The sequence below is a fragment of the Chelon labrosus genome (genome assembly GCF_963514085.1).
Source record: "Chelon labrosus genome assembly, chromosome: 7".
NCBI classification, from domain to species: domain Eukaryota; kingdom Metazoa; phylum Chordata; class Actinopteri; order Mugiliformes; family Mugilidae; genus Chelon; species Chelon labrosus.
In genome coordinates, this window is record NC_140343.1 from 13,899,045 (window position 1) to 13,925,980 (window position 26,936).

Consider the following 26,936-nt stretch of genomic DNA (forward strand, 5'->3'; position numbering starts at 1 on the left):
CTTCTGTTGGCTGATTAACATTTCTTTTAAATGTCAGGATTTAGAGCAATTATAGAAGAAGCCGTGAGTGTGACTGTGTTATGTTTGTGTAATTTAACAAGTGTGCTATCATCAAGCAAAGAGTGTCAAACAGTAACTGGGGGACTAGACCTTTAATTCCACTGGTTCCCATATGAGAATCTCGCATAATACTCCAGTCAGCTGACTTCAGACGCCATTTTGTCAGCCATTTCCTACACTGATCCATTGCCAGCGTCTCTGCACAGCACAGGACGCCCCGTCTGGCCTCAGCTTCCCCTGCCCGGGCTCGGTAAACAGCGGCGGACCCTGCAGCACACTACCCGGTACCCGGGTGGATGAGAGACAGTCTTAGCGGGTCGGTCGGCACCCACTAGACCTCGGCACGGAGCTCGGACCCGCGGGACGGAAGCGGCGCAAGTCACGGACCAGACATGGCTTTGAAGATTGTCAAAGGGAGCATCGATCGGATGTTCGATAAAAACCTCCAGGATTTAGTACGTGGCATTAGGAATCACAAGGAAGATGAGGTAAAACCACCAACAAAGCAAACGCTGTCACCTGGCGCATTTTAAAGCGCTTGTTCTTTAATGTTTTTTAAGTCCACACACACACACAGTGTCGGTACCGTTATCGCTTACTAGCTAGCAAACGTTAAAAGCTAACGCTGGTTAAGTTAACGCTGGGTTGGCTGGTCAGCTAACATTAGCGTCAGCTCAGTCATTTCAGCCGCTAGCTAGCTCTTAGCAAAACACTCGTTTATAGAGACAAATGCAGCTGACAGGACATCATTTTGACGTTTTTATTAAATGCATATCGTTACTAATTTTGTAAAAAACATTGCCTGTCACGTTTTAAGCAACAGTGTGCGTTTTAGGGTTGCAACTGACAGCTAGCTAACTTAGCTAACCTAGCTAACAGCTAATAGTTAAGAGGAAGCTGACCGCTAGATTATCGCAATATATCAGGAGATTAGTCTTCGGACAACTGACATCAAACTAGAGGATAATGGCCTAGGACACTAATGCTAAATTTGTCACATAGTGGCCTTCGTGGCTGATTTATTTTGCTGTCCAGCGATGCTGTTTGAGAAGAGTACACCAACAATAACGTGGCTCTGAATGGGCGGTGGGATGCTTTAATAGATAAATTTGGGTTATAATCATCCTGGATGCGTATTATATTAAACTTGGATTAAGTCAGTTAGCAGCTCGTGATGAATATCCCACCCGTGGTTGGTGATGTCATCCCCGTGATAGCTCTGTGGGTGATGGTCTCGGCTTCAGACCTGAGTGGGGTGGGTGTTAGGGGCCTTTAGGGAGCACTGTTTTGGGGGGGGCAGTCCTCTCTCACATCAACCTGTCCCGTGTTTTTGGTGTCTAATCTTTATGATGCAGTAAAGGGTCTTTTCAGGTAGCTGGAAAGGTGTGCAGGGATGCTGTACACCTGCCACAAGCTGTAGGTGAAGTGTGAAATGTCGAGGTAGCGTGTCTAACCTGAGAGTGACACTTGCTTACCACATCATCAGGAAAACAGTTTGCAACCATGAACTTGTCGGCTATAAACACATTTTACTTGGGTGTTTTTTGTCACCTCTGTTAAGGCCTAAATCCAGTCATCTGCGTTGGGAGTCGAGCATGTAGATCAGTGTTACCCATCAGGGCTTGATCCCTTGATTCAGTGTATGGTCTTACCTGTTGGCCGGTGGTAACCTAACCCCGTGCAGTCGAGATAAGGTGGTGGTTGCCCAGTCAACAGTGGACGGTTTGCTGAAATATTAATACTCTGTCTGTGTGTGTGTGTGTGTGTGTGTGTACTCCTGAGTCTGTGTCAACATTTTCCTGGCCAGCCCACAGTTTCCCCATGTTTGTTTTTCACATGTGTGTGCCGAGTCTTTGCGTTCTTCATTCATTCGCTCTCCCTCCCGCGCCACTGGAACAGCAGACATACCGAGGAAAGGTGTTAGGGTGCCTTCAGTGTAACTCAGTGGAGGTTGCCAGTGTGAATTTATTTTTTGGGCATATTTGTTGTTGTTTAATGATAAAAAAAAAAAAAAAAAAAGAAAGCTGTGACACCAGTTAGCATCGGCTAACACTGTGCCTTCTTTTGCTTGGAAAGTGAAGGCCTTCCGGTTAATCTCCAGTGTATGGGGAAATGTTGACCGTGGGTTAGCTTCGTGTCAACTATTCCAGTTATTTCACTGAGGTCAGAATTGGTGATTGTAGAAGAGGTTGACGGAGAAGCACTGTGTGTCTGGTGATGGTGTGTTAAACCCTCCCTGTCTGCCCTCCAGCTCTGCTAGCCATAGTTTCTCCAGGAGCAGCAGAAATCCCCCCCCACCCGCCACCACCTCCTCCTCCTCCTCCTCCTCCTCCTCCTCCTGTCACTGTGCTGTCTCATGACCGCACACACATGACTGGCACACACTCTACCGCTCTACAGAGCTATATGTGTTTGTTTTGCAAGGTTGCCCCTCTCAACAATGGTTTGCTGATTGCTTGCATTTAAACGTCTAGCTCTGTTTGTTTCTCCACCGTTGAATGAAATGTACACTGCTCTCACTATTTTAGGAAATCTGTTGAATTAAAGCCTTGCTCATAAAAGCTCATTCAGTCAGGCATGATATTCCTCGGTACACTAATTTGTTAGATGTTTTTCATGGACTGGAGAGCCGCTAAGTCACCCATAACCTTGCATTAAACAACTTGTATTTCACGACTGTGCAGTTGGACTAATGCACTCCTTTGCTTATGATCTTGATTTGTATGTTTTGGTCTAAGAGCATGGTCAGTTCATGTATTCAAGTGCGTTCCAGCTATCAGGCCGTGTACTATGATCTCACAATTGAGTGGTGCCATTCATTATGTGTCACTAATGACCATCAGTGGATGGACTGTTTAGTAGGGTTGGGTATCGTTTGAATTTGAACGATTCCGATTCCGATTTCGATTCCTTGTTTCGATTCCGGTTCCTAACGATTCTCGATTCCGATTCTTTTAAGAGGCAGGGTCAAAAAAAAGTTGAGGATATTTTAAATGAGCTAGCTAGCCAACGGTCTTTCTGAAGGAAATAGTCTGACCTTCTCCATCAATTTTAATTCTATGAACTTTTTCCTTTTTATGAACTCTATACGTGGGCTAATTTGTTAGCTGCCTCAATGTTGGCGCAAGACATATTATTTAATGTATATGTATTGTTTTACTTACCGGATTCGGACTGCATCCGCTGCCGGCAGCCGGCAGCCCGCAGTGGATGCAGTCCGCTGCCGGATGCAGCGGAGGACGGTCGGCGCAGCACGTCAAAGACGGGGCACACATTTATTTCTACTCCATGAATTCGGAGGTGTTTTATCATGTTCGACGTGCACCCTCCTATGCACGAAACAATCTTGTCGCAAATGTTGCATTTTGCCGAGATTTCGTTCTGTTTAGAAAAGTGAATCCACACTTTCGACCTCCGACGACCATGTTCGACCATAGACATTCGGTTAAGCCAACACTTCCGGTGGACGCTTCTTCGTTGGTGTTCAGCGGTTCCTTCTTCCGGTCGGCGGACTGGGAATCGAAACTAGGAATCAAACATTAAACTTTTGAAAGATTCCGGGAAAATCGCAAAGCTAGTCCCGGTTCCAATCGATTCTCGATACTCGATACCCAAGCCTACTGTTTAGACAACTATATTTTCTGACCTGAAAGATGTAATGCCCTCTCTGAGTGTAAGAAAAGTGGCTAATGCTGGAACCACTAAGCTATAGAGAGGCGAGGAAGAAGAGGAGTCGTTGCTTTGGAAAAGAAATCCTCGAGCTCCACCCCTGCTGTGTTAACGAGCATCTTAGATGGCAACAACAAAAGGACCACGGTTTCCCGGTGGCTGTTTAGCAGGCAGCATCCCTCTCTGGATGTCACTCCACCTAATCTGATCTGGTGTCAATTGTTTGTCCTCCTCCTTTGTCTGCCCTCAGGCCAAGTACATCTCCACGTGCATCGACGAGATCAAGCAGGAGCTCAAGCAGGACAACATCGCCGTCAAAGCCAATGCCGTGTGCAAGCTCACCTACGTAAGATCTCGCACTCTCCATGGATACGCTGACGGCCTCCTGTCTGTTACATCTGCTCTATACATAGACCCTGATGCACTTACAGATGGCGCAGTGTGTTTCACTGTCAATATAAGCTCAGCTCTGTTTCTTAGTGTAGATGTGGAAAGGTTTAGATTTTGTTCATGATGCCAGTGTATTAATACAAAGCATGGCCGTCAATTTAATATTCCACACCCAAGATTGACTTTATCTGTAAGCAACACATAATAATGCGGTTTGAAACATGTCCCAATATATATATACACTAAATATTTCATATATTGTCTTCAGAATAAGTAATTTAAGAAATTTAGGCCAGTAGGGAACCATCTACTATCATAAACTCGTGTGGCATATTATATTAACATGCACACAATGGAAAAATTTGTCTGGCAGCGATTATTGAAAAAGAAAACTACACATCGACATCAGTCTTTATGTTTTATCAAAGATAAGAGAGGATCACGCTGAATCAAAGCCTTCATCAGGGTCAAATAGAAGTAACCTGTTAGGTACATGATTACGTTTTACGTAACGGCTACAAGGCTGCATGTGCTATAGCCAGAGATTAGTCACTATACAGCCAGATATCTAGCAACCAACGCTGTACACAATTCCTGTTTTAAATGGCATCGCTCTTTCTATTTTTAGTTGACGTACACATTTAGGTTTATATGTCTTGATTTACTTGGCATCTGCGCTCACTTTGAGAGCTTCCAGCACAATTCAGTTTGTCTCTCTGTGCGCCAAAGGAACAGCTCCTGCTTTTATTCACCATCTATCTCTTGTTTCCTCTGTGTAACAGCTTCAGATGCTGGGCTACGATGTCAGCTGGGCCGCTTTCAACATCGTTGAAGTCATGAGTTCCTCCAAGTTCACATACAAGGTACAACTGGAATATCTTGGAAAGTATAGACGGGCCAGAGACGTTGTTGAGATGCCTGAGTTGTTCTTCTGAAGAAGTTTAATTCTGGCTGTTACATACTCGGCGAGAAGTTTGTTCTTGCTCCTTGGCCTGCGAGAACAAAATTACGTCATTTTGTTCTCGTAGTCTTCGTTTGGGAGTTCTCGCAGCTTGTTCTCAACACATAATCCAGGAAGAACTTTTTTCTCGTGTCATGTCCGGCAACAATTCTGTGATTGGTCAGAAGTGGGAGTGGGCGTGGTTACCAGGTGCTAATATTCACAGTGTGACCGCTAATACCTCCTGGATAGAGATCGGCATACTGTGTGTGGGTGGGTGCATGCTGAATGAACAGCGTGATCCGACGGACACGGCCGTCAAAACGACTGGCCGACTTCCAATAACGATAAGAAAAGTGCCTCTCATCATCCATCTCCCGCATCTCCCACAATGCTTAGCATGTGTGGACTTCCCCCGGAGTTCGGCACTAGAGTTTCTCGTGAAGTATAAATTACCTGGCCAAAACAAACTTCTCGCAGGCCTTAGCGAGAGAACAAATTTCTTGCTTCTCGCAGAGTATGTAACAAGCTTATGTTAGGTATCCACATAGATATTTATTCAAAAATAGTACAGACGGTGCTGTAAATTCCCGTGGAGCTGATGAATTCCTGTAATAATGTAAAGTAATCAGAATATGTTTTTTTTTATTTTTGTTTGCTTCCCCCTCTACAGAGGATTGGCTACCTGGCGGCCTCGCAGTGCTTTCACGAGAGCACAGATGTCATCATGCTGACAACCAATCAGATTCGAAAGGTCAGTGATGCGCTTGTTTTGTTCACCCTGTGAGTATCAACTTTTACCAGACAACCTTTTCCATCTTATTAACTTTTTTCTTTCTATATTTTACCCTTTCTCTTCCAGGATCTCAGCAGTCCCAACCAGTACGACACAGGCGTTGCCCTCACTGGGCTGTCTTGTTTTGTAACCCCTGATCTTGCCCGGGACCTGGCCAATGACATCATGACACTGGTGAGTCATGGAGAGCTTTTCCGGCAGAACTTATCCTCTTTTGCGCTTCAGATCCTCTTTTGCTCTTCATAATATATACTGAATCTTACAGTCAAAAAAAAATGTGTTTTTCATTTTAACAGTTAAAAATTTTTCTCCTTAGATGTCCCACACTAAACCTTACATCAGGAAGAAAGCTGTGTTGATCATGTACAAGGTGTTTCTAAAGTACCCAGAGTCCCTGCGCCCAGCTTTTCCCAGGCTCAAGGAGAAACTGGAAGACCCAGATCCAGGTATCAGGAAACACGCTACATCCAGTTTGTAACACAGCCCCTCAATTTACTGTCATGAAAAGAGAAAAATATTTTTTTTTGTTTTTTTCTTGTGGCTTTATTTTTGGCCATGTGTACTTTTTCTAATTCAAGTTAAATCATGAACAGAGCTGGAACTACTGGGGACAAGCGTTCTCTGTCACCTGAACCCCATGAATTATTCAGCAACGAAGAATATGAGATTAAGGGAGGCTGAGTTGTGATACTGATAGGGCTGTGTGGCAATATTGTTGCACGGACAAAATTATCTTGCGGTACATGTGACTTGGACTGTGCCAGTGATCTCATACTAATTTATGTCAGTAAGATATCTTTTACTAGTTCCAGTGTGATATAAGTTAAAATAAATATACTCTTTCTCAACTTTATTTATGATAACATGCAATTTTTGTCTGTTTTATATTCCGTCATTGCACGTTGACATGCATACATTTTTCAATTTTATATAAGTAAATTATGTTTTGCCCTTTTATTTTCACATTACTTGTTGTTTCCCGGTACTGTTTGTTGCTGTCTAACCCATTTCCTCCTCCTTTAGGCGTCCAGTCAGCAGCAGTAAATGTTATCTGTGAGCTGGCTCGGAGAAATCCCAAGAACTACCTGTCTCTGGCCCCACTTTTCTTCAAACTCATGACCTCCTCTACTAACAACTGGGTTCTCATTAAGATCATCAAGCTGGTAAGTCAGCAAGGAACTACCTTAAAAAGGGGCCAAATTCATTTACTAATGTAATCCCTGATTTTATTCTCGTGTATATATTGTTCTAGTTGTTCTGTTATTTATATGTATCTTCTCTGAGCATAAATAAATACAAATATATTGAGGTACTGAACTTGTTTGACAGCACTGGACCAAACATAAAGGGATGAATCCTTCATGAAATAGAACTTAAAACCAGCTGCATTGTATAGAAATCTCTCCTTATTTCATTGATCATGTTCTCCGTCTTGCAGTCGTCACAAGGAGAATTACTTAGTAAATTATCACACAGCATCTCTAAATTACTAATGTGATACATTGAGGAACTTCTATAATGTTTAAAAGGTAGAACAGTATTTATAGTAGTTGACTTTTAGAAAAAAAACAATAACTGCCTTTTTTTCTGTCTTTTTCTTTCGCAGTTCGGCGCTCTCACACCTCTGGAACCACGGCTGGGGAAGAAGCTGATCGAACCTTTGACTAACCTAATCCACAGGTAAAATCAAATTATAATCTCGTCTGTAGATGGTAAAAAAAGTCATGAATACATCAATAATTTAAACTTCCTCTCCATTTCTTCCCCTGTCCTCCTCTCTCTCGCTCTCTCTCTTTCTCTCACACAGTACCTCTGCCATGTCTCTGCTGTATGAATGTGTCAACACTGTAATTGCAGGTCAGTACTGGTGTTCTGTGGGCAGCGCTGAGGTCCCACTCGGCATAGCCTGCGTTTGGTATTGTAGTTAACACCGAAATTATGAAGGTTACTAATGATTTAAAGTTTGCATAAAAGCTCTTATGTATTTTATTTTATACTTTTATGGCATGTATACTTTTTCATTGTGCATTTTATTGTCTCCACATCAAGAAATAATAATAATATTGCTCCTACACATAAAAGCAGGAGTATATAGCAAAATACTTAATCAGTCCTGCTAAATGCGAGAACCATTGCTTTACTCAGTTAAATAGAATTAGTTAAATTTTTAGCTGATCATTAAACCTCTTGCAGATTTGTTTGGATGTTTAATAAGTCTTTCTCCTTGTGTACAAATCCTAGTTGTCTCTCTTAGTTTTTTCCTATCTCAAAATATTACGTTCACATTCACATCTAACTGCCTCTTTGTCCTTCCCTGCAGTGTTGATTTCTTTGTCCTCCGGGATGCCTAACCACAGTGCTAGTATCCAGGTAAGCCTCTAATGTCCCATCCTCCATCTGTTCTTTCATGTGGTTAGAAGCACATTTTAACCCTTTCCACTCCAGTTTAATTGCAGTGCATGCTTTCACTAGTCTGTCTGATCAAACATATGTTCAGTAGAAACGCATCAATTTTGAGATGGGCTGCAAAGAAAAGAAAAGCTTTCAGTCCTAGTGACCGTCAGTAATGCATGAAAAAGATATTTTCACCATCTAATGTCATTTCAGTTTGCCTCATTCATGTTCCTTGAAATGTGCTTGTATGACAAGGCTGAAACTGGTGTGGAAAGGTTTACAATGATGTTAACAGCTCTGTCTCTGTCCTGCTCTCTCTCTCTGTCCCTCTCCCACAGCTCTGTGTGCAGAAACTGCGAATCCTGATAGAAGACTCGGACCAGAACTGTGAGCCCTCTGTCAATGCCTGCAGTGTGTCATTTTCTCATTGTCTGCGTGTTTCTGACTGTGGAACAGTCCACCCTTTTAGACGACAATAATTTAGAGCCCCTGACTCTGGATAACTCGAACATTATTACCTTTTCATCCTCAAGCCGATGGCCTGCTTGGAATACCATTGCACTTAAGTCATATCCACCATTACCACAAAAAAACAAATCATGCATGACTGAGAAAACTCACAACCTACACAGTGGATATTCCACTTTGTTGCTCCACTTAGCCAGCAGGCTTACAGAGCTTGGCTCTGTAAATACAATCTCCCACACACTCAGTTGGAATTTAGGTGTCTACATCCAGCAATTCGAGTTATCTGGACCTCCATACATAGATAGCTGTGTCTGTTGAGTAGAATGTAGATGTCTGGTCTTAATAGAGCAGTTTGTGAATCTGTGGTTTAAGGTTTTGTTTATCCTTTCACAGCTCCTCTTGTTCGCTGTCTAGATAGATAGACAGATGGATAAATACTCCTTTTTCATCAACTTGCCGGTTCAGAGTTGGTTCAAACTTCTTTCTTGTCCAGCGGTTAGAGAGTCAGCATATAGCCCCGGGATAATGTAACGGTATACGTACATTTGTATTCGTCTCCACTTTCCTCTCTCCTGTTTGAACACTGGTTTTGTCATTGAAGCTCCTGCTAGTTTATTCTGATCTTCTGTCTAGTACCTCACTGCAGCCAGACAGCTACTCTTGAGCCATCATTCCAGCTAAGAGTCGTTTTTTTTTTTTGTTTTTTTTTTGGTGTTTAAAATGTGAAGAACACGTTCAGTGAGGGGGAGCTGTGGTGCAGTGGTTAGATAAGCACCTTTGGGAGCAAAAGGTCACAGGAGGAACCCACGCTTGAAGTCCATCATTGTTTAAACATAGTTTACGCTCTCCCCCACATAAATTAATTTCACTCATTAAAAATGAATTGAAATTGTTGAATAAAATCAGTGACAGACTTGTAGTATCATATATATAAGGTATTAGATGTACGGCACGTTGCTAAGATAGGAACCTTGTGTCAGTGGTTTAGACGGGTTATGTGTGTGAATGGAAACACTAGATGCTGGGAAGACTTTAGTTGAAGGCAGCATGTAGAAAACAATTGTTGATACGCATGCTTGTTGCACACAGTCCAGTCTTTTTCCACAACATACCACTGAACAGCCATTCTTACTTCTCCACTGCTAAACTTCCCCTTTCTACATATGGCTGACTATCCAATAAATGCACAAAAGACCAAAGGAAAACAAGTTGGTAGTGTCCGTCAACATCTTCTGCGGTTGCACTGAGGCCACATCCCAGGAAAGTATTTCTGTTTTCACTGCAACGATCAGCACGCCTCACCCCAAGGTCACTACCACACACCTTCATTGATTCAGGAACCTGAGAGGCATTAGTCTTTGCCAGATTAGATGATGGACAGAGCACAGTGATTCAGCAGATTTTTAAATTCTTTTTTTAAAACGTTTTGGTGAGCTGCCAGAGACAAAGGATAAAGCAAAACAAAATCCATTATGTGTTGTCCCGTGTATGTGTTTGTGTGTCCTTTCCATCGTTCTGTGTTTTGTGTTTCTTTCCTTCTTGATATTTAGTTTGTGTATTAGAGATTTGAGAGAGTTATAGAGGCTAGTGCAGTGAAGATTAGAATACGATTAATAAATTTATATTATTATTATTATTTAGTCATGAACATTTTTTATATACACTCGACTAGGTGTGGTGACATATTTTCTGTGTCCACTGGAAACCACTGATATCTAAAAAGCTCTTGGTTTAAAAACAAATTAATTGTGCCAGTTGTTTTAAGTGAAGTCACAATCAAGTAAGCACAGTCAGGTTTATGAATTAATCTCAGGATTAGAATCTCAGGTTTGGAGATCGAGGGGCTGCTTGTAACTCTGTTGTTAAGTACGCTGAAGCCATGTGTGTTTATTAATTTGTGTAGTGAAGTACCTGGGCCTGCTGGCCATGTCAAAGATCCTGAAGACCCACCCCAAGTCAGTGCAGTCTCATAAGGACCTCATCCTCCAATGTCTGGATGACAAGGATGAATCCATCCGTCTCAGAGCCCTGGACCTGCTCTATGGCATGGTATGGAGCAAAACAATGTTGACTTTAACATCACTACAGATGTGTTTTAGTTACTGTTCAGTGAAAGCACTGTTCACGCTTTTTAGAGTTAGATTATCTTTGATTCGATGTTGATTCGTTCTGTTCTGTAAAATAAATTGCCGGGCAGCCAAGTAAAATAGTTGAACCCAACCAGTCACTGCCACCCAGAATACATGTGTTTTTACCATAACACATCAGAAGTTGTGTGACAGGGATCATTCCGTAGTACATTAAATAAGTTATGAAATCTACTATGTATGTATGAATATGATTACGAATTGTCTAAACTAAATTGTGCAGTTTTCGTTCATACTTTGGAACTGGTCTCTGCTTTCTCCAGGTATCCAAGAAGAACTTGATGGAGATTGTAAAGAAGCTAATGCTACACGTAGACAAAGCAGAAGGAACCACCTACAGAGATGAACTGCTCACCAAGATCATCGACATCTGCAGCCAGAGCAACTACCAGTACATCACCAACTTTGAATGGTCTGTTTGAGTCCACTTTGAGTTCACTCTGAAATATGTTTGCGATGACATTTCTCACTCTTTGAACTACTCCTCTCCATACCTGCCCCGACAGGTACATCAGTATCCTGGTGGAGCTGACCCGACTAGAGGGCACACGGCACGGCCACCTCATTGCCTCTCAGATGCTTGATGTGGCCATTCGGGTCAAAGCCATCCGAGTCTTTGCCGTCGCCCAGATGGCCACTCTGCTGGACAATGCCCACCTGCTGACAGGCAACATGCAGCGAAACGGCATCTGTGAAGTGTTGTATGCTGCAGCCTGGATCTGTGGAGAGTTCTCAGAGTACGCAGATTTTTCCCATTGTGGTTTATCAATTAGGGAGGGGTTCTGATAGCTGGATCCATTTTGTTAAAATACATTGGTTCATTATGCAATGATCCCTTACTGAGTTATTCACGTGGTCTGTTTACTCTTTTGCTTCTCTTTCTAATACTCTAGACACTCTGTTGTTAAAAGTTTGAAAGTCGACAACACAATTGAAATGTGAGAATTTTCTCTTGTGTTGTTAGTTTCTCTAACTTCTGTAACTTTAGCACAAGTCTCTCGGTGAGCATCAAATAAGGCAGGGCTGGGTAAATGCAGTGAAAAGATGTGGTCAAAGCCCTACAACCCTTCAGCAGAGGAGAATGGTTTGCGTTTTAAAGTCAGTTATACTACTTTTTGTTTGCAGGACGGTTCAGTCTGAGTATCAGCCCCTAAACCACATTTTAAATTAGCAGATGTCCAATTAATAAAACATTAAGTTATATATATTTTTTTTATAACCGTTTTTGATCTAAGTGTAGACCGAGTGTAGACCGGTAGTAAAAAAAAAATAATTTCGAAGTACTTGAAAAGATCTGGTATAAAAGTTAAATATAAAGACAGAGTGTATTAAGATAAGATAATCCTTCATTTAATTTCCTTTGTCCTGAGCTGCTTAACATTAAATCCACAGAGGAATGAATTCAAATACTCTGTTAGCCCAGACCTGGCAGCCTAGCCCAAATAGACTCATTGTGTCTTATAAATAATTTTTTTTACCTGTTAAAAATCATAAACAATAGTAGGATTGTGGGTCGTGATAAAATACTGTATGTCACGCTGCTTTTAGTTGATGAGACATTTTCCACCCTGTGTGTAACACTTGCTACATTAGATTGTACCATTGCCACTTTTAGCTTTCATCTACAGCAATCCAAAAGTGTTGCCCGAATACTGTACACGTTTGTGACCTTCCTGAGAGGAAAGTGTAACCAACCAGTGATGATAAAAACCACTCCTTGTCTTCTCAGACACCTGGAGAACCCGATGCAGACGCTGGAGGCCATGCTGCGGCCCAAGGTGGCCACCTTGCCAGGCCACATCCAGGCGGTTTATGTGCAGAACGCAGCCAAGCTGTTTGCCACTGTGCTGAAGAGCCAGGAGGGGAACACGGACACCACGGCAGCACAGGAAACCAGCCAGCTGATGATAGACAGGCTGCCCTTGTTTGTCCAGAGCGCCAACCTTGAGGTGCAGGAGAGGGTAAGATACATGAGGATGAGCAATGGAGTCGTCGTTTTTCTTTTTTTTACTCCCCCCCCGAAGCCCTCCCAGTTGAGATGTTGACCTTTAACTTGCAGATCACAAGTTTATCCCCTACATACAAATCCAATAAATAACACACTGCCTTTTCTTCTGTGCTCAGGCATCTTGCATTCTTCAGCTGGTCAAGTATATTCAGAAACTGCAGCAGAAGGACATAGAAGTAGCAGAAGAAGTCAGTGCTCTGTTTGCTGGTGAACTCAACCCTGTAGCCCCCAAGGCACAGAAGAAAGTGCCTGTTCCTGAAGGGTGAGTTTGCTCAGTGCAAGAGGGAACGTTTGTTGTAGAAAAGTATTTGTTTTTACCATTCTGGTGTACCGGCAGGAGTAACTGACACAGCATTCACACCCTACGTCTGCAACCATGTTTGTTTGTGTAGCCTGGATCTGGATGCTTGGATCAATGAGCCTCCATCTGAAAGCGAGTCTGAGGATGAGCAGCCTAAGGCTATTTTTGCCAAGGAGGAGCCCAAACACTCCCGCCCCCGTCACACAGAGGTGGACGAAAAAGAACTGGCAAGGGTACGCTGCTCGATGATTGTAACACAAAGTGAACAGAACAATGGTTTACACTTTACACTGTATGTGGAAATAAATATGAGCACCTAATGCCACTTTCAGGGTAAATAGTAAAGATATAAACAAACAGGTATAACAGAAGACAAGACTATGTCACAATCATGTAGTTATTGTTTCAACAAGCAATGTTGACCTTCTCAGAGTTCTGCTGTGAGTGAATCTGACTTCCCGTGTGGATTCCTGTTCATGCTATAACTGAGGTAGGATGATCCTCATTGATTAATTCATGTTGCTGTTTTTCTTCACCCCAGAGGAGAGAAGCTAGAAAGCAAGAGCAAGCCAACAACCCATTCTACATCAAGGCCTCGCCGTCCTCGCAGAAGGCATGTCTACCTGATTTCACATTTCATATTAGTTATTTTTTTTTCTGTTGAATACATTTAGTTATGCTCATGTATACAGATATATGGAGAACAGTCTATTTTGGGTGCTGTTCATGTTTTAGATGAACTGTCTTTTCCTTGCAGGTGTATCAGGAATCTACTGGAGTGGAGCACATTCCCGTCGTTCAGATTGACCTCAGTGTGCCTCTTAAAGTCCCAGGTGGGACACACTGTCTTTACCACAAACAACTCAATTATCTTTCCTTACTTTTTTATATTTAACTAAATACTAAACTGTGATACAAAACCTTTCTTTTTAAATCATTGTCCCACAGGTCTGCCTATGTCTGACCAGTACGTGAAGTTGGAGGAGGAGCGTCGACAGAAAGAGAGAGCAGAGAAGAAGAAGAAGGAGAAGAAGAAGAGGAAAGAAAAGCGTAGTGGACGAGGGAAGAAACATGATTCGGGCCCAGAGAGTGAGGAGGACATCACGCCTGCGCACATGGTTGACATTGTAACAGAGGAAATGCCAGAGGTAGGACTGCCTGACTGACTGACTGACTGGCATCATGGCCCATATGTAGAATATACTTGGTTTGAGTCTAGTTAAGTGCCCTTCACTGCACTGAATAACTCAACATGTACGCTACAGACTAGGCTTTACAACTAACTGAAACACACTAATATACATTTGTGGTATTGTGATGCATCATTACATGGTTTATTGAGACAGAGAAAAAATGACATTGCAATCCTCCACCCAGTTCTGTTTTTCTTGTTATTGGCAAGTTGAGTTTTGATCGACGGTTACTTTGACCTGAGGGTTTGTCCAAGCAAAAAAAAAATCCCCCTCACTGTTTCACTATTTGCCTGTGAACATGTATCCCTGTCAAAATTAAATACCGCAATCATTGCTCAGTTCATTAGTTTCTCAGCTTTGGGGAAACCAAGACTGGAACTCAATACCTATACAAATGTCTTGTTGTGTTAAAAGCTTTATTGAGCATATTATTCAGTCTCTGTGTCGATTGTTTCAGAATGCCTTACCCAGTGATGATGATGACAAAGACCCCAATGACCCCCACAAAGCCCTGGACATCGACCTGGACAAGTGAGTCCACACTTTGAAAGTTGCTAAACTCATCCAACTAAACCAATCTACCAGTGATTTAAATGTTGAGCTCACAGTCTGGGCGGAGGGACACTGAAGCTTGTCTTTAATCTCAGTGGCTTTTGATTTGACATTGTTCAGCGTTTATACCTGATTGTATCTTGAGTCAATGAGACTTAAAAATTTCCCTCCTTTCACTCATTTTCATGGCATTGTGCTTTCTGCTTCCCCTTTTCTCTGCTTACACACACCCATCACTGCCTCTTTGTGTGGGCAGCTTGATGGAGATGGCTGGGCGTAGGTGAGTAGCACCCCAGCCGCAGGACCTGGGCTCTGGCCTTACCTACTTGGGTTGCCTATGTGTGTTTCTCTTTGTCTCTCTCTAAAGAGCCCGCCTTGCACCTTTCACTAGTATAACTCTTTTCTTTACTCATTTGGAGCTTGCAGTGCTTCCTCTTTTTGCTCTTGTTCCTTTGTTTCTTCAGTATCTGATCTGTTATTGTAGCTTTTGACTTACTACAGCTTTCGTATCCCCTTTCTCTTACCCTGCTTCCCCTTTTTTCCTAAGCTTGACAATATCTGCATCTGTTTCTGAGCAGGCTGTTCTATGATTCATCTGTCATTTTAAAAAGAAGAAGGCTTTCCTTCAAACAAAATTCAAAAGAAAAATCCCTTTTTAACAGCCTCATGCTGATATTCTCGGGACTTAATCTTACCCCACCTGTCCTCCCGGAATAGGCTCCTAAAAGCATTTTGGCACTTGTTTTTCTTCAAAAAAGATTATCAGCATCAACAGGCTTTTAGTGAACTTATCCCAGGGGTTAGATACTATAATTATTTTTTGCTCATGCTTACCAGGTTCTCCTCAGCTAAGTTTGGTGACGTGGCATGCCTCCAGATTCTCGCATTGTCTGCCCTCGGTGGGAAAAGAAAAGAAAACAATTCTTGAGTGTAGATCATTTTAATAGCATAGGATGAGACGGCGTCTGACGTATTGTGAATAGACAATCAAACTTAAAACACTGCCCGAAATTGATGTTTGTTAGACGCCATTATAATTTATGTAAGGATACACGTTGAGAAAGTCCCTTTTTTCATTGACATGAAGTTCAAAAATAGCAAATCACCATTCTTCCTACAGTACAAAAACACATTTTTAAGTCTTTAATTCATATGGCTTATAATTCTAAACTAGAATGAGACGCAAAAATCCAACGCATCTTGAAAACCAACTAAAGTTAAACTGGAAAAATGGTTCAATAAGCATATTTCTCATTATGGATAATAACCAGCAGGGGGCATTAGTGCACGTCACCACTTCAGAGGCCCAGGCTTTAAGGAAAAACACCCCACAGCTCAATTAGTTCAATATGGAGAAATTTATTGGAGTAGTTTCTAGCTGCCTGGGAACATCTAATGCTTTGTGCTCTGTCGGAGAAATGATTTCGCTCAGTGCTTTGAATGAAAGCTGCTGAACAGTGCAGAATATGTGCTTGAGTGTGGTGGGTTGCTGCACCTTTTGTGCCTTGTTCTCCTGTTTTAATAAACTGATAGTCAATTAAAGAATGCAGGAATATTGGAACCATTTTTCAAATGATGGCACCAAGTCCAGGTGGACCAGAACCACCTCCTGAGTCCTCGTCTAAGCAAAGTCTAAATGTGAACATTTTTATTCATCCCAGGCCACTTGCAGACAGTGAGAAGCTACCAGTCAGGTCACACCGTGCAGCAGAGGCTCCAAAAAGCCCAGCAGAAGATGGAGAGATGGAGAACGCTGCCCCACAGGAGCCCAAGAAGAAGGGCAGCAAAGAAAAGAAGGAGAAGAAGAAGGATAAAGAAAGAGAGAGGAAGGTGAGATAAAAATGCCCATTCTGTTTGTGCTTCTTACTGTCTAACTAAAGAAACTGCTCATTACAACCACTAAATCAGATTTATGATGCGGTTTGAGTGAAAGAAGAAGAACAACAAGCTCTGAAACACTGTGATGAGTGGTTGTGCTTTTCAGCCCGACAGACACAGAACTGAATTCATTCTGTTTTTGCAGAAGAGCAAAGACGAGAAGAAGAAGAAAAAACACAAACATGAAGAAAAGGAGGAGGATCTTCTCGGTGGTCAGGAGGATGAGCCTGTGGTCCAATCACAGGAAACCAGTGAGGTGGCAGCACCGCCCACTTCCACCAGTGCTGAGGTATGCATTTATAACATGTTGAAGCAAAGCTTTTTCCTACCTTGCAACACAGATTCTGTTTGACTCCTAAACATGATCAAATTATATCAGATTCGGGATCAAAAATGCATTAAGAACACCATTACACCTAGTCTATAATTTATGTTAAAATGTTACATGCAAATGGATATGTTTGATCATTTTCATTGACTCAGCACTTCCATTGCTTCTTCCCAACCTCTCTTTCAATCAGCTATAGTGATCAAGTATCAGTTTCCTTGTAGCTGACCGTGCAGTCTCTTGCCAAATACTTGATTTATTCATGAAATAGAACAGTGTAATCTCTGTATCCGTTTTCATGAATAGTACTAAGGTACAGAACCTGTTTGCCCCTCAACCCTCTCACCTCCTCGAACTCCTCTCCCTCCCTTCCTCTTCTAGGTTTCGGACCTGGATTTCTGGCTCTCAAACGCTCCAGTGCCCACTAACACCAAGGTTGAGTCGTCCCCCTCTCTCTCTCTCTCGATCCTACCCCTTCATTTCCTCCGTTTCCTCTTTCGTTGATTTACGTTGGTTTGCCTAAACAGTCTGTCTCTTGCTCCTCAGTTTGTGTCAGTTACTTTATCCTCGTCTTCACACGCCTTTCCTCTGTCTCACAGGTCACATAACTCTATGCTCTCCCATTATCAAGCCCCGTCTGTTCTCTAGCATGTGTGTGTGTATACACGATATGTATGTCTCACTGTGCCAGTGGTTGGTGTCGAGGTCAAAGTGAATGTTGTTGTTTATGTTGGAGGTGGTGACAAGTGAGCAGAGGTCACCAGGTCCCTGGAGTCCGTTCCTCTGCTTCCAGTCACCACCTCACCAGCACATGTTGACTCTGTCTGGCTCCTCGACTGTGTTCAAAAACTCTAAAAGCAGTTCCTAGAGGTAGCTTCTAGTGAAAGATTTGTAATGGTGTTTTTGGCAGCTCTGGGGCAATGTCTATATAAGTGGGTCCTGTGCATGCATACATACAGGATAAGAATGCTAGCTGCTGGAGATGAATACAAACATGTATATCAATAGCCAGGAGTCTTTCCTCGTATCTCTTATTCCTGTGATAATAATACAAAAGGACATAATTATGAAAATATAAAATGGCCATTAAAATTAATAAATTCCCTATGTTGATTGTTTGAGATCAAATATTTGATGCTTGATGCTACAAGGTTAAAGGTTTGGGTTGGTTTATTGCCAGATTTAGGCCACATTTACACATAACCGGGTATTTAGAGAAACGAATATTTCCTCCCCTCCGTTTTCAATAATAACATCAATAATAATATCAAAAAACTTGTCATTTACATCAACCCGCATAAATACGCCGTCGAGCGCCTTAATAACTATGCCAAACCTATGGGCGACGGTATAGGGAAAAGAATAAAGCCATGCAAGCCAATCAAAATCCTCAGAATCGACACCAACGAATAACACGAGCGACTTCCTGTTCCTTTCAAAACAGCAAACGTGGCGCGAGGTCACATGACGTTAAGCATTTTCTGGCGCATAATGTGACGTTTGAGAACCTAAAACTCCGTTTCTCCCAGTTGACACGGCAACACATAACCGGCGTTATCAGAAATCTCCACTTTGGCCGGAGTTTTTAGAAATAATCGTTTTCTGTGATAAAAACGGGGTTTTCGTGTAAATGAGAGGCCAAACCGCATGGAAAATCTTCCCTTCGTGTAAACGGGGCCTTTGTTTCCTCCTCAGTCGCTGGAGAAAGCTGGCCTTTAGATCATCTGGTAATGTGAGGTCTCATCTGGGCTGTCGGATGAATATCAAGATAGTTTGATATTTAGGATTTTAAATAAACACAGTTATGTCAGTACTGTCGCAACAATTATTAAGATAAATGAGTCTACACAAGCTGACAGTGATTTCCAGCAGCGGTAAACATTCTAGCCTTTGTAGGTAACGTAGCTTAAAAATGAGTTCTCGCTGAATAGTAGTCAACTTGTGTTGACCACCAGACTCGTTTACTCAGTGAATCATTAAGTTGTAACTTCCTGTCCCTGCTTTATTTACATCCACTTCCTCATCAGATCAAATGGGGTGGTGTATTAAATGCTCTCTGATCTGACACACCAATTTAAATAATGTCATGTTTTGTGTTATTTTTAAATCATGTAATGTGTGTAAGTGTGAGATTTGAGAGAAGAATATCTGAAGTTTCAAAGTCAAGTTGGATTTTAAAACTCCTGTGGTCTGAGCCCAGCCAGATATTCAATCTCCTCATCTAAACTGTCAGCAATTAGTGGGGGGGAAATGAAGTCAGTTTTCCTTTAACTATAAGAGCTTTTGACTTTGAAAGCAGATGTTAGACTTTGTTTTGCACCTTTTGTACCCTCTTATCTGTAGAAATGTTCTGTAAAACCAGCTCTGTCACGCACTTTAACTTTGGTTTTGTGGCTTTTCTGTGTTTAATCATTTCAGCTGTCAGCCCCAGAGTCAAAGCTGACCTAGAAACATGCCTCAACATGTTTATGTGGAAGACTTGTTTTTGAATTGGCTGTCACACTAGCATCACGGCTCTTATAGAAACAAATGTATGTATATGTCGGCTGTCAGTAGGATCCTGTAAATCAGCTATTTTTATTTTAAAGCAACAGCTGTTGTAGTTAGGTTAGTGCAGTGGAGGCAGCAATCCCAGAACAGAGTTACTACATATGTGCAGGTACATACGGACAGCTTGGTTTAACAAAATCTCATTAATGTTTGTGCTGCCACAGAGCTCCGTTACTTACAGCTGATCATTAATGGACTTTTTTTTTAATGATTGGACTTTTGGACCAATCATTGGACTTTTTTTTTTTTTTTTTAATGATAGCTGGGGGAAACTAATTTCACTTACCTCTATCGAAGAGAAGTGGCAAACACCACTGGTTGTGAAGTAAGCTGTGGTTCCTTGTGCTAATGTGTTATTTGGTGTGTGTGTGTGTGTGTGTTTGAACAGGAAGCAGCAACAGTAGCAGCAGCAGCAGCAGCAGCAGCAGAAGCCGCCCCTGTCACCGAGGCACCTTCTGGCGCGGCGCCAGACTCTGAACCTGATGAGCCCAAAGACACGGAGATGGAGGAGACTGTGAGTCACCACTGATGATGATGATGCCATTATTGCGAAGCACAAAGTTTGGCAGCAGTTCTCACTGTTCCAGTTCACAATGCCCTGCAGCATGCGCCACACTGGCAGCTCTCATTCTCACAAGTTTGTGTAAATGATGTACCGTAGACACGCCAGTTTCTGTAGTCTCTGGGGGAATATTTCCACCAGCTGCCATTTTGCTGTACAACTTCAGTTTTGAATCCGTCCGTGATTGTCTAATTTCATAACATTCGTTGCACAAGACTTTCTAATAGTTTGCATCCGTTTTCCTTTGCGGGTTTTCTATGGTAAGAAGTCTTCTAAACACAAGAAGAAGAAGCAGAAAAAGGAGAAGGAAGAGAAGGAAAAGAAAAAGAAGAAGAAGCATCATCACCATCGCCACCACAGTGATGGAGGTGGAGAAGAGTCTGTGCAGAACGGCACTGTCGAGGAAGAAGAGCCTCTGCCGGTAAGCGTCCAGCAGAAACAGAGAGTGTAGCCTTTCATTATTTTAATGTTGTACATTAATAACACATAAAGATGCGTTTGTTTTCTGACTGTCTAATGGGTTTCATAAGTAGTAAAACGTGGCATCCTGGCATCATTCTGAGCTTTCCTCTCAAAGCCACAAATACCTCAATGCTGTTTGCAGACGGTATCATTTAATCATTCTTCCTAGCCCCATTGTTTAAACCCACTGACTGCTACCAACACACACACACACACACAGCCTTGCTCATTCTGCATCAGCTTGGTAGAAGGAGCTCCTGTTGCCTAGTTAGCATACTGAGTGACAGAGAACGCCTAATCTGACCTGAGCTCTTCTCTCCTTTCAGCCCATGTCCAATTACTGCCTGCTGGCTGAGAACTCCTACATCAAGATGGTGAGTTAGGGTGATGGCGATGCTGCCAAAGGAGAGAGCAACGAGGCTCAATTCAGTTTTTCACAGATGGTTTTGTCAATGATTTGGTCTCATTTTGGTTTAATATAATTTTAATTCCCTCATTTATTTTCTGATATCTAAAGCCTGCTTCTCCAAAAGGACCACTCTCACTATAATGACAAAGCACCAGATGAATTAGTCAAATATAATCAGGTCGTGTTCTTCTTCTGTCTGATTTAATCGTGTTACGTTTTCTCATTTGCTTTATAATATCATCAAAGAGTTAGATGCTAGATGACGGCACACACTTTTATTTGGTTAATGAACATTGTGATCACCTTGATGACATGATGTTTGCTCTTAATCGCCTCTGTTATCTAAATCCAGCTCTTGGTAATCCGTAGACGTAAAAAGAACAACATACATATATTTCTCCTTCTCTCTCCCTCTTTTCGAAGATGAAGGAGGATGCTGATGAGGTATTGGTTAAGATTCTGTGACAGCCTCTTTCCTAGACTTGTTTCCCTGTGCTCTTGTTGCTCTTCACAGACTTGGTGTTTCTGTAGTGTTGCTTCAGTTTCTGAGAACAATTCTGTTAATCTCTCGTGATAATCTTCTTGTGCTCCGAGTGGTTTTTGGAAACAATCATGTGTGCTTTGATGCTTGGGTAATCAATCAGATCTGCTGTGTTTACTGTGTGCCTTCTTTAAATAATTGTTGCTCCGTCTTTACAGAAAAGACTGCTTTAATTTGAACAGTAAATCCCAGTGCTAAATTATTTATTTAACCCTTTTTTTTTTTTATCCCCTCCCCCAATAAGGTGTACGACATCCAGGGAAACCTGCAGGATGGCAGTCAGGTGGTGGTGTCTGTAATATTTGAAAACAAGTGTGACAGCTTCCTCAAATCAATGGAGTTCAACGTGCTGGACTCTCTGAACTCCAAGCTGCAGAGGCCAGAAGGCTCGGGGCCACACGACGGCCTCACTGTCCCCTTCCAACTTCCTCCTGGTCAGTGATTATCTGCAGAATGCAGGATTTTAATTTCGTAGGTTGTTATCAAAACAGTGATAACATACACATTTATTTATTACTGATGCTGACATTGGAAATTGTCTGATTACTGATTACCAGTGATCTTCTTTCTTGTGTGTAGGAGTGTCCAATGAGGCACGGTTTGTCTTCACTGTGCAGAGCATTGTAATGCCACAGAAACTGAAAGGAACCCTCACCTTCATAGTTAAGGTTAGTAGGAAAACACACAAAAACATTTATACTACGAATGAAACTGAGGTACAGGTATGTTTGTGGGAAAATGAAAATGACGAGCAATAATCTACAGCTGATTCTGGGTGTTTCATTACTATAGTTCAAACCAAACGGCTCGTGAAATGTTTTCCTCTCATTTATTTGCTGCTTCCCCGTCCACTGTGTCAGATAGCGCATGATAAATGTCACAGGCTGATAATAAGTCTGGGTCAGACGTGGTCAGAAGAGGGCTCCTTGACTTTTTGTGTCAATTTCTTTTGTGTAAAACAAAACTTGCCTGTCTGTGAGATAGCAGAGTGGTCGTCAGATTTTTACTACGTCTGGATACTGTTTGATAAGTTAACATTTGATCAAACCTTTTTGTGGGTTAGTGGCTAACACAGTATTGGTTAGATGTCATCTTTCTTTCTTGTTCATGTGGCATTGTGCTGCGTTCCCACAGAATGAGGACTCCTCCACTCATGAAAAACTGGACTTCAAACTGCACTTTACCTGCACCTCCTACTTAATCACTACCCCTTGTTACAGGTTGGTGATTTTATTTTCTCTCCAAGTATCAGTGAGTCTTATTTATGTATTTATTTATTTTTTGTTGACCCTGAGTCATGAGTTTTTGACTTTTTGGCTTATGGATGGCTCTAGTTTGTAGAAACATCCAAAAGAAAATGGTTTATCCTCCTGGGAGCATAGATATACCCAGTGACTTAAATGGTAGTTTGAGCATTCATTGGCTATTTTGTGTAAAATTTGCAATGTGATGTTGGGATGAGAGGAGAAGAGAAGCCAGAGGATCATCAAAATGACTGCAGATATTACAAATCACCCTCTGGAAACAATAAAAAGTTCCACATTGCTGAAGTGGTGTTTGTTTTCATGCTGTTTTAACTAGTGCAAACTGATTTTGTTTGTTTGTGTGTTCTCTCTCAGTGATGCGTTTGCAAAGCTGCTGGAGTCGGGAGACCTGAAGTGCAGCTCTGTCAGACTGGAGGGAGTCAACATGCCCTTCCACCACCTACTGGCCAGGATCTGCTTCCACCACCACTTCTCCGGTACGTCAGGACACACAGTTCCTACATTCATCTAATAGTTATACATATACTAATTTACAGGGAAAGACCTGAATCATAATATCTCATGCATTCATCTGACTTTGCTTGTGTTTTTTGTGTCATAGTTGTGGAGAGGATCGACTCCTGTGCCTCTATGTACAGCAGGTCTATCCAGGGTCACCATGTCTGTCTGTTGGTCAAAACTGTAAGTGTACCGCTGAAATTCCTTCTCTTTTCTTCCTCCAGTGGGTTGAGATATTAAACTATGTGTTTTCAGATAGTAACTTTGTCCCTCTCTTCTCCCTCCCAGTCGGCTCAGACGGTGTCCATTGACGCTAAATGTGACGAGCCGACGCTGCTTGGGAATGTGCTGGATGAGATCAAGCAGACCTTCTCTCAGTGCTGATTGTGTACGATGACCCCAGGGTGCCCACGACCCCTCCAGCCACCCCCTTCCCTCACTGAAACGCAACATAATCATGTTATGAAACACTGCGGCTGGTACTTCCAGTATTGCCCTATTTATTAGTCCTCAGATTCGCAAGATTTCTTTACCTTCTACTTCAGCGCCCCCCGTACTCTGTTGTCCCTCTGCACTCTGAGCTCTGTGGTCACTCCTTCACACTTGATGTTGTTTTACAGACTCACCGTGTACATTCTCCATCTTCTCTGCAGTGCTCTTTTCATTTTTTGCTTTTTTGGTTTTTGAACAGCCTCACTGTCTCTTGACTTCGTACTGAGCTCCTGTTTCTGGATGCCCGGCGTTCTCTGCTCTTTCCTGCGTACCTTTCCGCCCTCCGCTCTGTCGGCAATTCAGTCTATGACAGTCATGTAATGTAATGTTGACAACTGGACTTTTTGCTGTTGATGGTCGAATTGTATTTTTAATGTTTTTGAAGTTTTACGTTTTTGTCTTTGGTTTGTTTTTGTTTGTCGTTTTGTCTCTCTTTTTTTTCTTCTTGTCTGAAGCCTGTCTGCGCCTTCATCCCACCCCCCCCACCCCTCCGTCTTTCAGCGCACTAAACATCAGTGTGCTGCTCGTGTGTGTAGTACTGGACAAACCACGTGACTCTTTGTAGACTGATCTCAGCTGACCCGTCGGCCTGGAGAAGGCCATACGACACTGGGCGACTGCAGTGATAACAGAGCAGAGATGAAACCAAAGCTACATATAAGGCATGAATTTTAAACTTGTATCGGGGGGGCCGTTGCCCTACTTGCTTTTTGCGAGGCTCAGAGCAGATCTGCTGGTTTTAGTTTAACAGAATCCTTCGTGTGACACTACGGGTGATTTGTACAGTGGTTGTGCTCTGTGCCTTAGCCCTGCAGTCTGACCTACTCTAGCACTTCATAGGAGCTGTAGATCACCCTTTTCTCCTTAGCATATCTGATCTAACTGTGTTAAGCTGCAGATTTACTCCCCTCGGACATATCTGGAATCATAGGAGAATTTATGAGTAATAGAACGAATGAAAATCTGGCAGCAGAGTAGAAGTGTATAGTGTAATATGAAATTTTTATTTAACCAGAGGACAGATTTGTCAGAAATCCCCTTTATTCACCTCATCTTCAGCTCTCAGAGGGTTTTGTTCGTTGTACAGAAGATGCTGTATTGTTGTAATACACAGAAGGATTATTTTCTATGAAGCCACTGTGGTACTGAAAGCCCTCATTTATGTCACTGCAGAATAATGACGTATAATGTGGCACAAAAGGAGCTACCTATGCTATGTCACTGTTCTGCCTGCTTTCTCTAGGGAAAGAAAAAAAAAAAAAAAAAAGGACATCCCGTGTGAAGCTAACCGACACCATAGTTACACTACCAACCTGTCTCCATTTTTAAAACCAGCTGGTCTGCATATCAGGTCGCTAAAATTGTTTTCTCCGTAAGCAGACACTGTGAGCTGGTCAGTGGCTTCAGACTCTCTCTGAATCAGTATTAGTTGACGTGGCTAAGGAAGCATCCGCTCCGTCAAAGGGCAGAATGCAGTTTTGTCTGTCTTGGTGTGAAATCATGTGAAAATCATGCGAAGCGCCTGTGCCACTTTGGCGTTTGCATCACAGTAGTTCCACCCATGCTGCAGCCATCGTGTACCCAGATAAATCCCTGATTTTCCCTTCAGAAACTGCCTTGCCACTTTTTTGTGCATTAATGTGTTAAGAGGAACAGAAACATTTTTTTTTTTGTTTTTTTTAAATAAATGCCTCCTATTAGAAATCTCTCAGAGGTACTTGATGTTTTTCATTCATGTTTTACGTCACTACCCCGTCCAGCACAACTTTAACCTTGTAGTAGCAAGATAAAAACTGACTTGGTAGCGTCTCTGTTCATATATACTGGTAAGGCCCCTTTCATATTTGTCTGCTATTGTAAATAACAATTTATGATAATGATGTCTGTGACTTGAATGTCAGGTCAGCCATTCCACTATGTCTCTCAGTCCGGTAGTAAAGTACAGAGGTGATCAGCTGTCTTTCAGGAATCTCAATAGAAAATAATAATAATAATAATAATAATATATGTATTTCCTGTTCCTGAAAATAACCGATATGAGAGATACGCCTCCCCTCATCCCACTTTGTCCTAATTCGGATCATTATGTGCATAATATTAGATAAAAATTTGTATATTGCATGATTAGGAATGTACACTTTTTATTTCCATTTCTTTCTGTTCCATGGACATGCTTACACAAAAACTTGTCATTCCATTTTGTCCTTTCTTTATGATTATTATTATTTTTTTTTTTTTATGAGACTTTACTTGATCATTCTCTGCTTTTGATGGTATTGTGTTTTTATCTGTTCTATAAGTTCAGACAATTAAAAGAAGTGATATCATTGAATGTTTTAAATTATTAAACACAACTGGAAGGAAAGGGGAGTGAGTGTGTGTGGGGGTGGGGGGGTTCTGTTTGGTGTCATGACTCTTGAGGACGTGGGGCTCGGTGTAATAAGTTGAGCAGAACAGGTCACTTGAAGCAGCGTACTGAGAGGCAACTGGCTCTGTCTTAATTCTGTCGGTTCAGTTGTAGTGAGTTATTTTACCCGGTTTGGCTTGTGACATTTAAATATACTCTTGTGACAGATTTTTCCAAAGGTCCTGTCTTTTTATTTCTCCGCATTCAGTTATCAAGCTGTACAATGTCATGTTTTAAAGGGGACAATATAAATGATCTACATTCCCTTTAAAAAGAAAAAAAAAATCCACCCAAAATATAAAAAATAAAGGCTGTAAGAAGCAGGTGTAGTCTTTTTTTTGTGTGTGTGTGTGTTACATTGAACCAATAAACACCCACATATGCCAAATTGTTATATTTTCTGTGTTTATGAATAAGGTGACAATTAACTGAGTGATTGGTGTATGCAGAGGACGTTAATAACTAAAACAAAATAAAATAAAATGGACATTTGAACGATGCAGCTCTGAACTTCAACTCCCAGAAAGCTTTGCTTGGCTGTAAAAGTAATGGAGACCTCTACTGACTGACAGCGAGCAGCTGAGTCGAGAAAAGTTTATTTTCATTCGTTAATTGTATTATTTCAG

At 41.9% G+C, this 26,936-nt stretch overlaps 1 protein-coding gene across 5 annotated transcripts; it reads left to right on the top strand.

The window, feature by feature from the left end:
• The first annotated feature begins 2 nt into the window (after positions 1-2).
• ap3d1 (adaptor related protein complex 3 subunit delta 1) lies at positions 3-26,284 on the top strand. 5 transcript variants are annotated; one of them, XM_084548378.1, is made up of 34 exons: positions 3-548; positions 3,980-4,075; positions 4,902-4,982; positions 5,733-5,813; positions 5,922-6,029; positions 6,172-6,301; positions 6,879-7,018; positions 7,462-7,535; positions 7,663-7,712; positions 8,176-8,225; positions 8,588-8,636; positions 10,621-10,766; positions 11,128-11,276; positions 11,371-11,601; positions 12,594-12,825; positions 12,989-13,134; positions 13,265-13,406; positions 13,715-13,786; positions 13,931-14,006; positions 14,122-14,321; positions 14,824-14,897; positions 16,580-16,748; positions 16,942-17,085; positions 17,506-17,559; positions 20,063-20,188; positions 20,502-20,657; positions 21,025-21,072; positions 21,531-21,551; positions 21,893-22,082; positions 22,228-22,316; positions 22,783-22,868; positions 23,268-23,389; positions 23,515-23,594; positions 23,700-26,284. In XM_084548378.1, exons 1-34 carry the CDS (start codon positions 453-455, stop codon positions 23,793-23,795), a joined length of 3,804 nt encoding a protein of 1,267 aa, XP_084404504.1. In that variant the 5' UTR covers positions 3-452; the 3' UTR covers positions 23,796-26,284. The 5 variants fall into 5 exon arrangements, with proteins under 5 accessions (XP_084404504.1, XP_084404505.1, XP_084404506.1 ...); XM_084548379.1 differs by having other exon boundaries at positions 20,505-20,657; XM_084548380.1 differs by lacking the exon at positions 21,531-21,551.
• Positions 26,285-26,936: the final 652 nt, after the last annotated feature.

Bases quoted from the DNA above. Each gene is read 5' to 3' on its own strand.
- ap3d1 (XM_084548378.1), top strand. From the start codon at position 453: ATGGCTTTGAAGATTGTCAAAGGGAGCATCGATCGGATGTTCGATAAA. The intron at 8,637-10,620 runs GTGAGCCCTCTG...TAATTTGTGTAG, and splicing joins AGAAGACTCGGACCAGAACT to TGAAGTACCTGGGCCTGCTG. The intron at 13,135-13,264 runs GTGAGTTTGCTC...TTGTTTGTGTAG, and splicing joins AAAGTGCCTGTTCCTGAAGG to CCTGGATCTGGATGCTTGGA.